At 33.8% G+C, this 11,450-nt stretch overlaps 1 protein-coding gene across 1 annotated transcript; it reads left to right on the top strand.

Annotated features, from left to right (window-relative positions):
- The first annotated feature begins 1,088 nt into the window (after positions 1-1,088).
- LOC113226575 (probable cytochrome P450 305a1) lies at positions 1,089-9,829 on the top strand. The gene is made up of 8 exons (XM_026459269.1): positions 1,089-1,261; positions 2,387-2,641; positions 3,769-3,984; positions 4,735-4,916; positions 5,112-5,208; positions 5,301-5,478; positions 7,177-7,436; positions 7,613-9,829. The coding sequence occupies exons 1-8, from the start codon at positions 1,174-1,176 to the stop codon at positions 7,789-7,791; spliced, it is 1,455 nt and encodes a 484-aa protein (XP_026315054.1). The 5' UTR covers positions 1,089-1,173; the 3' UTR covers positions 7,792-9,829.
- Positions 9,830-11,450: the final 1,621 nt, after the last annotated feature.

The raw sequence follows: 11,450 nt of genomic DNA on the forward strand, positions 1-11,450 counted from the left end.
AAAAGGTTTTTAGTAGATACATTTGGGCACAATGTAAAATAGCCTAATCTGGGAGCAGTGCTCTACACTTTCACTTCAAAAACATAGAGTACGACGTCGTAAATTGAAAAAAAAAAACAAAAACGATTCATAAAATCTAAATAAGCCGTAAAGAATATTTAAAAAAGTGAAAAATCAGAAAATTTCTAAAAAAACAGTAGATTTTCGTTAAATAACAGTAGAACAGTAGATTTCGGCCAAAAACAGTAGATCTACTGGAAAGACTGTAGACCTGGCAACGCTGTCTATATCCCGCCGATTTACCGTGTAACCTACGCTCAATGCTTTTTAACATTTTGGAGATATCTTTGTGTGTAATGGCCTCACTTCACAGGTGGGAGGCATACACAGTAAGGGCCTCCGTAAACAGGCCTCGAAATCTGTATTAGCGATTATTGAGAAGGTAGTACTTATAAGTAAGCCAAGAGTCTATTATAATAAGTACATAATTCATGGTATTACATAGTATGGAGGTGACTGATCCTCAAGTATACAAAAAAAGACGTTGATCCAAAAGTTGGAAATTTTTTATTTGTATCATTTTGGACATGAGACACAGAGAAATTTATGAATTAAAAAGTAAATTAAATGTTGTTAAAAAGAAAAATACAGGCTTGGTACAAATTGTTTATAATTAAAATAAGTTTTATTAAATAAAAAATAATATGAAGCTTATTAAAATAGTAAACCAAATATTAAACTTTTCGTCATTATTACCACAACTTTTAATTTAATTACCACACTAATTTGTCGATATCGTTCGGTATCATGCATTACCGTAACCTCGAACAAAATAGTATTGTCGATAATATCATAGGTTAGTATAATTATCCTTAACAAACTTACGTCTCATAGATTGTGTTCCATTTTTTCCACGAAGACCGAGGTCCAAAGAGTCACCCAGCTTTTTACAGATAAATTGGGCGATCACAATTTGCATGTTGTATAGTTGACACTAGTTGCCGACTGCTAATACAACGGCTACTTTGCGCAACGAGTATCTAAGGTGGTTCATAAAAGAAGAATGTAGATTGCATACAACACAGTCGCGCTTCGGTTGTCCGTGTGACAAGCTCGTGAGTGTCCATAATTAACGACTCAGCGCAAAATTTTTGTCAGGCACAAGTTTACGCTATGATTTCGGTTCTTTTTTCCTTGATTGTGATACTTGTCGTGGTCTGCGCCCTCAAATCAATAATTAAACCTAAAAATTATCCTCCAGGTATGTTCAATAATCTACCAAGTTCAGAGAACTTATAATAAAAACCATTTATTCATATGCATAGTTAACTTCCAGAATTGCAATATCAACACAATTACGCCGGACATGGAAAAATTATTCATACATTCATATATTTCCAGATTAGTACAGATTGAACTGACATGTTCAATCATTTAACGTTGTAGAGACAAGATCTTTGTGGCTGATTCTATTTTAACCGCCCATGTCTATATTTGAAGTGTGAATGAGAATTTCAAGTGTGATGTGGTTTGAGTAGTCACTCCGCCAAGTATTTGTCACTTATTACTTTTTAAATGTCTACTCATAAATGTATTTAACGCACACACAAGTACAACAAACTCTGTTGAGCGAGTTTGAACATATTGTCCTCAAAATTGTTTAGGAAAATACGACTAACGGAAAGTTTCAATTGTTAGCAATAATACGAGAGTTCTTGTTAGTTAATTTGTATACGAAAGATCTATAGAACATTTCTTTATTGTTACATCAGTTTTAGAAACAGCATAACCCAATGTATCAGTCATCGAACAGTAGTCCCTTCTTTGAGAAATACAGGTGACTTTTAAATAACTTCTTATCTCTGTTACGGCCGCACCTTTAAACCTGGGATAAGATTATATTTTCTTCGAATATACATTTTGGACTCTAGCAAGTAAGGTTAAGCTTTTATTTCAGTATGTTATTTAATTTTGCTATGAAATATAGGAGTGAAATTAATATTCAATATTTATAAATAACAAGTAGGTATTAACAAATAATAAATATTCACAAATATAATAAGATCGATGACGGCCAATGTTCAAAAGGTAAAATATGGATCAAATTCAATAATTGTTACAGAGATTAATTAATTTTAATTTTCCTACGTATGGTCGAATAATTCAATATTCGGTTGATCCATATCAAGACAATAATTTAGGAATCGCTGTGTATCAGTATTAATAAGTAAAAAAAACCTTATTGACACGGGAAGAGATAGTTCATCTCCACTAGTTACATTGAAATGAAATGAGATAGTGTGGCGAGTCAATTATTTATAAGATCGATTCTAATTTTGACGACTTTTAGACCATTGTCCTTTGTTTGTGTTTGTATTTGTCTAAGGTCCGAAATGGTATCCATTTCTCGGCTCCGGTAATGTTGTACGGACTCTGGCAAAGAAGCATAACTCACAATGGAAAGCATTTTATGAACTCTCAAAGCAATATTCAACGAATGTCCTTGGTCTGAAACTGGGTGGAGAAAATTATGTAGTGGTTTATGGTGAGAAAAATCTTCAACAAGCATTCTCGGCGTTGGAATTCGACGGACGACCGAACAGCTTTTTTATTAAATTGCGGTGTCTCGGGGAAAAAATGGGTAAGATGTGATTGCTAGTTTTACATTTAATTGCTATTCTTAGTATTTATATACTTTGGCTAAGTTTTTTAAGCACATTGTTTTTAATGAAAATTAAGTAGTCTTACTTTTCATTAAATCTCATTTATCTACTGCTATTTTACAATCGAGTTGCAGTCACAGGGTAGTTCGTGTGACTGTGAGAATTTTTTTTTATACTTCTTGTGAGATCAGCGCTTGTTTAAAAGCTTTTCAGATTTAAACGTCTTAGAAATAAGAAAGATTTGTCATAAAGGTAGATATGATTCGTCAACAGAACGAGTTGAAAGAAAATTACAAAAGTAATTTTCTCCAATAAAAATTAGTGTATTAATTATTCGAATTAGGTATTTCTGTTTCTTCTTATTGTATTGCTCTTGTTTTTTTACCTGTATGCAGTACAGAAATAATCCCAAAGGATAAATATTTAAAATCACCTTTATTTCATAGGTAAGCAAATTACACTTGGAATGGTCATATTGATTAAACTCTACTGCTCATTCGTAAGGCAGATTTCCCTGAGAAGTATACAAGAAACTGTAGGGCATCTTCTTTATAAATATACATTTGAATACATTTACCATTTACAATATTTATTTCAAACATCTTAGATCGAGAATACCTGCAAGGGCTAAACGGGTCACTATAACGGAATTTTGTCATCCAAGTACACAGAAGCTGAATAATAACCTATAAAATAATGTTTTTGTTTCATTATAGTTTTAAACCTCGTAAATGCCAAATTTCGAATATCACCCGGAATCTTATACATATAAGCAAATACATTGCCCCTTAAATGAATTTATGACTTTGTGAAGACGACTATCAAGAACAGCTACTTTATTTTTATTCCCCCTATTAATGTTGTCTGTCACTAATAAAAAAAATACTGTTCTTCTTAACATAAATTAGATTTTCATAACTGTACTGTGACGCTAGTGTAAGAATGTTAATCTCTTTTAACTTAAAGACACTCTGGGGCCAAGATTGTAGATTGCCCTAACCGCAGGTTTCTGCAGGACAAAGATTCTATTGATATCGGCGGCAGAAATATTAAAATAAAAAATATGTATTTGTTTTTTAATTAATAATGAAAACATTTTCCACAGGTGTTACTTTTACTGATGGCTCTTTATGGAAAGAACACAGGCATTTCACTATGAAATATTTGAAAAATGTCGGTTTTGGAAGAGCGTTAATGGAGAAAGACATCCAAACAGAATTATCCCACATAATACAGAAAATTATGAATAGTAATAAATCAGTAAATCCAAAAGAAGTATTTGCGTCCGCGGTTATGAATGTTCTATGGAAATCAGTTGCAGGTGAGATAGAATGATGGGTAAGATTGAAAATATCATATTTATTTGAAAAAATCTCCTAACATGATAAACACGCACTTCAAGTAAAATACTCATTGAGTGAAACCTCTTCAAGCATATTTGAAAATAAAATGAGCCTTGAAAACAAAAAACAAAAAGTCCAAAGTACTAAGGTACTATAATATCCATTACCTCATCTGCCGGTCAGACAAGTGGTTTTACCATATAATGGTTACTGCGGTAGGTTCATAAGCACTTGCTTACCGCAGTTACCACGTACTTACGTATCTAATGCAAGAGTACAAACAGGAAGTATCTTGTACCGCTACAGAAACGAACTGATAAAAATTTTAGAGAATGTGTGACGCGAGCTGTCAACGAAGTAATTTTGAAATGAACAAAAGCTGTAGGAAATTTAATTCCATGGTATTCAATGGAGGGTATGTTCGTGTGTGTTGAATTTTAATGGAACCAAAACGGGAAGGTTTAGGCAGTCCTATTGTTACTTATTATAAAGCCGTATTTCGCGGAATACCGCTATTGTATCATTGTCTTTAACGCTTTAATTTAGCAGAGTTAAAGAGATTATATTGAGAGAATTTCAATACGTTTGGATTTAGTCAAAGGTGATAGATATTCCTTCAAATGTAATGAAATATTTACAAAGGCTGATTGGTGCCAACGTAGATAGTCAAATAAAAACCGTTCGGATCAAAATTATGTTTTTAAGTACATGTGAACAAAATGTTTCAGGAGAACGAATAAATGAAGACCGCTTGAAATATCTAATAGACTTATTGGGCGCACGCTCCATAGCTTTCTCTATGGCAGGGGGGTGGTTGAATGAGATGCCGTGGTGTAGATTTATTTTCCCCGACCTGAGTGGCTACAACCTTATAACTAAAATAAATCAGCAAATTTCTGACGTTATCGAGGTTAGTAATAAGATATAAGTTTCTTTTAATGATAGTTAAAACGGATAATTTTTGTTAACCGTAATAAATTTTGTTGTTTTCTAGGATAATGCAAAGTTTATTTTTGATAAATTTTCTGTTAATAAACGATGTTTGTTAAAACCGCGTCAACTTTGTTCGGGAACAAATTGAAAATTTCATTACGTTCATTTCCAGGAAACAATTGAGAAACATAAAAGTAAAGCTGTTGAGGGAAACGACTTCATATATTCATTTTTGCAGGAAATGAATAAAAACAAAAGTACATTTACGGGTAAGTGGTACCTTTTCGAGGTTTTGTATTTTCATTGAAATAATGAAACGTCAAAACGTTTTTTTAATATAAAGCTATTTATTTGATTTCAGAACAGCAATTGAAGTTAACTTGCCTGGATTTACTTATAGCTGGATCGCAGACAACGAGCAATACAATAGAATTTGCAATCTTATCCCTTTTGCAACATCAAGACGTTCAAGGAAAAATATACAATGAGATAAATACTGTTTTAGGTGACACTCCAGTATGTTATGAAGACAGTCGGAGGTTCGACCGTTTTTGAATGTTTATTATTACTTACATGTTTATTATTACTTATATTGTGATAGTGCGAGGTAACAGCCCGTCGTTGCATTTTATGCTTTTAGTTGAGAAATTTAGTAATAACGCTCATGAGACCTCTAGGTTAGGTTAGTGTACACAAAGTACCTGATTTTAAACATAATGACCCCTTTTTACTGCAATTATATCCATAATATTAACCTTAGAACTAAGTCCAAACTCATGGTACCACGATTTCGTTTAACTAAGGTAAACGTTCCTTTTATGAGGAACAAACTGTATACGTTTTTAAAATGAGATTCCGAAGTATATATTAAGATTATCATTTCCTAAGTTAAAACTTACATTAAAAGAATTGAAAGGTCGTATTACAAAATTGAAGAGTATTTGTTAGATAAAGATGTATGGAAAGACAACATGAGTCTTGATTTCACATAATTATGATTCAAAGTGAATTTCCATAGCATACAAGTTTATTTAAAAAGATCAATCCCTAGAGTTTCTTTCTTTCCTATGGGCTTGATTAATTGTTAAGTTCACGAGTATTCTTGCATAATACATATATGTACATTCAAACCAGGGGAAAGAATTAAACAATTTCTTCTCATTTAGACTGCGAAATTTTTTTGCTCGTGGGCCTCTTTATTGGTTCACCTCGGTGGACCATGGGCAATTATTACCTCCCGTGTCTCGTCTATGTTCTAGGGATTTTTCTTTTCTTGTGAGCCACCAAAACAGAACGCAAAGACAAAGGCAATATTATTCTTTAAATTCCATCTATGAATTATAGGTTTTAGGTGACAAGTAAATTTAACGAAATATTAAGCGTATTTGGCGAACGGCAAAGAACAAACAATATAACAGAAGTTTATCATTTTAAATGAAATAAAGACGTAAAGAAATACAAAAGAAATACCTCAATAATGCGACTGTTATCAGTATTGAAAGTTATTGAGTCACGGGTAAACTTTCAAACAAAGAAAAGAAGAATACCCAATATTGAAATACACGATGACATATACAGTTCAGCTCATAAATAAAGAAATTTCTGCGAGCTATGCCTTAGAGAAATTCCATTAATTTATGGAGTATCGAGTATTTTTTGTAACTGGGACCAGTTTGGGAAACTATGCGAAAACATGTATCACTTACGTACCTATCCTACTAATATATAACAACCAAAGTCATTATTAGGTTAGTTATAGTTTTCATTTTCTTATTGTACCTAATAAGTATACTTAAGGATAATATTATAATTTTAATTTATTTTTAGAATTAAAACAGTTCATGTTTTAGGTTTAGTAATTTGTCTTCAGTAGGCAGCATTGGTTTTTATTTTAAAGTATTAAAAGTACATGTTATTATAATGTATTGACATGTCGCCGGAACTCGATAAAATCGTATAAACACTTTTATTTTTTCGAAGCGAATAATAATTAACAAATATCACGCAATACACATAAGAAAGATTTTCTGTAACTGTAAGTTATGCACATATTTTTAAAACGATAAATATTATAATGGCCAGCGAGGTGGACCAGCGCTAAAGTTTTGAGTTTTTCTATTGTATACGCAATAGGTGAACCACGGGAAGAACAATTGCCAATGGTGTACCGAGCTGAACCAGTCAGGTGGTCCACGAGGCAAGAAGCGAAAATAAAATTTGGATTCTTTTATTTCCAGGTTGACGTACACTAACGCGTTTATACTGGAAGTGCAGAGATATTATACTATAGTGCCATTAGTCGGTCCTAGGCGCCTACTCGACGATGTTATCATGGACGGATATACGATACCAAAGGAGACCACAATACTGATGTCCGTGTATGACTTGCATTTCGATCACAAATTATGGGACGAACCATCCAAATTCAAGCCGGAGAGATTCATAACAGAAAACGGAGAGATAAAAATACCAAAATTTATGTTCCATTTCGGGTGTGGTAAGCGATTTTCTTTGTTCCATAGATCAATAAAAAAGTAAACATTATGTATGTCAAAGATTAACTTCGTGCACAGAAAATAATTGAGTCAATGAACAACTGCGAATGCAACGCTAAGCTCCTAAATATATATACATATGATGAACAGGTCTCTGCAACTTTTTTTATTTTTACAGGTCGAAGGCGGTGCTTAGGCGATTCCTTGGCAAAGCGATTCATATTTATGGCTTTGGTGAGTTTGCTGCAAAAATTCAAAATCGTTTGTAGCAATGGCACATTGCCTCGTCTAGAACCGGTAATAGGTTTAATAATGTCACCACAAGTATTTAGCGCAGATTTTGTGCTACGTAAATAGATTGGTTTTTGCAAATCTAAGGCTCGATTTACATTGCTACGGTACGGAATGGAACGGAATCTTCGAATTTGCGAGGATTCTTGCAAAGTTCATTATGCCACGAACTGTTGAGTTTATTGCATGGTATATTTAATGCTACAAAGTTGAAAAAACCGATTCAGATAAAAACGTTTATTACGCATGCACTACTACAAGTGGAATAATGCGGTTGCCGTAGCAATAATAGTGCTGAGGCTCTAGAGATGTGCTCAATACTCATCCTCAAATAAAATCCAAACATCTATGTTTAATTTGCTACAAAAGCGCAATCACGAATTTTAGCAATTACATTTTCAATTATCTTGCATAAACAGTACACTAAACAATTTCAGTATAAACAACAATAACAACTATTTTAAAACAACTCCCATTCGTTACAAACTAAATACTAAACCAATACAATTATTAAGCAACTTAAAAAATATCTTCTTACTTTCATAAAACTTACACTGTTCATTTTCTTCCTTGCTCTTCTCCCATATGTTAAATTATTATAACATTAATCATTTACAAAATAATATGTAAGTTTACCACAAACTTGTTTATGAAACCTTATCTTTACACAAACTTGGTCAATGTGTTTTGTTCGTTTAGAGTTTTCATAATATTTTGCTATGGATATAGCTCCTAAATTGTCTACAAGAAGTATAGTATTTTCCTTGTATCGTAGGTGTTCGCCAATTCCTTTTAAATTAACCAGGTCCCTTGCTGCTGCAATATATTCCGACTACATAGAAACAGCATTATCATTTTTGTATTTCATGTACTTCTGGTGATGGCTATAGTTTCTTCTATATAACTGTCCTCGTGCTCTAAATCCTCTCACATAGTAGCATTCCTTTCTTTGCATTGATCGACTTCGCTCCGGTTATTGTCTTTGTCTTTGGCCTCGTCCTAGGCCTTGATCCCTGTACTAAAATGAATTATTATAGATAACATTATTATATATAACAATTGAAGAACGTATTCTCGAATTGTCCTTTGTTCTCTGTTTTGTTATTATCGTTTTTCATTTTTGTTTCTGCGTTTAATAGTCTTGATTTCACGAAATCATAACTTAATTTATAAAGTGTCATATGTCTTCGATATAGTTGGTTAAAAAGCAAACTTGGTTTTCTTCGTCTATTTTTATATCGATTGCTGCCAAGCTTCAATTTTCATGAGATGCTCTTGAATCGACTCGTTGTCTTCAACCTAAGAGATAACCCTTCCGCTCATAAAGCTTCCTTTTTAAATAATATCTGTTGTATAAGCTCTTCCTTGCGAAAATGCCCTCTCGGTCTTCCAGCATTTTCTTTGCTGTTTCTACCGTTTTTACAATATCTATGTAATTTATCCGATAAGCATTGGACTATTACGGATCGAGCTCTCGCATCGTCTCGTTCGTAATTGGGCAAAGTTTTACATTTTTTTTGTACCAAATACATAACTTACTTGCTTCTCTTCTAAGATTAATTTCAGGCAAAATTTCCACTTATTGAAATTTGATTTTTCATTTAATATTGGAAGCATGATTGCCGCAGCCGCCATTTTCTTGTTTATTTTATTTTATGTATTTTTCCATTTAATTTATTTACAAACCATTTATTTATTTTTCTTGTGGATTCAACCTATTTAAATGAATAATTACTGCTACCATGCTGAGATTATTGGATGGTATATTTAAAACTACAAAGTTGAAAAACCGATTGAGATGAAAACGTTTAGACGGGCTATGCTCAGCCAGCCCAACATTGCAAATTGAATAATGGCGGTTGCCATAACAATACAGAAATAACATGCTGAGGTTCTGAGATACGCTTAACACGTACAATTTTATTACATAAAATCGCTCCGATTTCGTTACGCGGTAATGTAAATTGAGCTTATGACTTATTTAGTAGTATTATATTGAATTTGTGTATTACTTTGAATTACTTGGTGGTTGGTACTTGGTGCAACGGGCTGGTGCCCGCAACTTGAATATCTAATATTGAATAAATATTAATGACATTATAAAAAATGTTAATAAAAGTTTTGTTTTTTAATTTTTTCTTATTTAGGAGCCAAGGTCTTGTTGGTGGAGTAATGTTCAACCATTTCTGTTCAGCGCCCTAACTTGGTGTTCCTTTAAATAACTTCATCTAGGACTTCTTCTGCTTCTCTTTTCTTCGATTTTCCCCTCTGCAATTCTTCTAAGAAAAGTATTTTAGTTGCGGTTGAACCTGAATTAATCAAATGTAATCGCAATACTGATAAATGTTTAGACAAAGTTAAAAACAGGTATTTGTTATTGAATATAAACTTAAGGAAAAACTAACTCATACTTAAGGCTTACTTAAGAACTGTAGTCTGTCTTTTTTGAAGACGGAGTAAAATTACAGTTTATTGTGCAAAAGTGTTGCGCGGGTGCAAGTGGTTACGAGCAGCTAGTGATTGCAGTCGATAAATATTCTATCGACTATCTACTGAATATTGGTCACGCTTATAGAATAAATAACGGAACTTGTTTCATTTCAATCATACTCGAGCCATTATTCATTGAATTACGTAAGTTCATACATACAATATATACACTGTATTTTGTTTGTGAAAAATACAAAGAGGAGACATATTTTAAAATTTTTAATTTTAATTCAGTATAATAATAATAAGAATAATAATAATAATCATTTATTTCGGAACAGGGTTAGTTACACAATACAAAAATACAAAAAACAAAATAAAAAAGAAACAAAATAAAACTATGCTATGAAGTCGCATCCAGTGTGCGAACATCGGCGAGTCCCAGCGTGCAGACAACGCGCTCAGGATGCGGTTGGGGCTGCCGCGCAAGCGGCTTAGCATCGAGGCACACCTCTTGCGCATAATGGCTGCAAACCCGTCTGTATGCGACTCCGCAAACATCCCCGAGGCGCTACAAAAGCGCGGCAGCCCCAGCAACACCCGGAATGCGTTGTTGTATTGCACGCGCAGGCCGTTGTATGTCCTCTGCGTATAGTTGACCCACAGACTGCACGTGTAAAAGGACTGACAATAAGATTTAAACAGTGTAATCTTTACTTGTCTCGTACAGCGTCCAAACCTGCGGGCCAACATGTTACAACGAACAGCCAACGACCTACGCTCCCTCTCGATGTCGCTATTGTCAGATAGGTCATCCGTGACCCAATGACCCAAGTACTTAAATTTCGAAACTATTTTTAAAGGAGCGCCGCAAAGTGTTAGATTAGGTATAATATTGTAACACTTAGTACCTGCCTTAAATGCTCGCTCTTCGAAACATTGTACCTGAGTCCATGGGCCACAGCGTATGACTCACAAATTTGCAACATAGACATAAGTGCTCTAATCGATGGACTGAGCAGCACCATATCGTCAGCGTAACTTATATTATTAACACACATTCCGTCAATATGACATCCGACCATAGTGCGGCTCAGCTCATCGATGAGTCTATTCATATATAGATTGAAAAGTTTGGGCGAGCTCAGCCCCCCCTGCCTCACCCCGCATTCCAATCCATAACAGTCCGAAGTAGCACTTCCCCATCTGATATGGTTGCTTTGGTTATTGTACCAATACCTGAACAACTCCGTTATTTCACGCGGCAAAGTGGTGTCATTATATAGTTTATCCCA

Source organism: Hyposmocoma kahamanoa, unplaced genomic scaffold (assembly GCF_003589595.1).
Source record: "Hyposmocoma kahamanoa isolate Upper Pololo Valley unplaced genomic scaffold, ASM358959v1 100021, whole genome shotgun sequence".
NCBI classification, from domain to species: Eukaryota; Metazoa; Arthropoda; class Insecta; order Lepidoptera; family Cosmopterigidae; genus Hyposmocoma; species Hyposmocoma kahamanoa.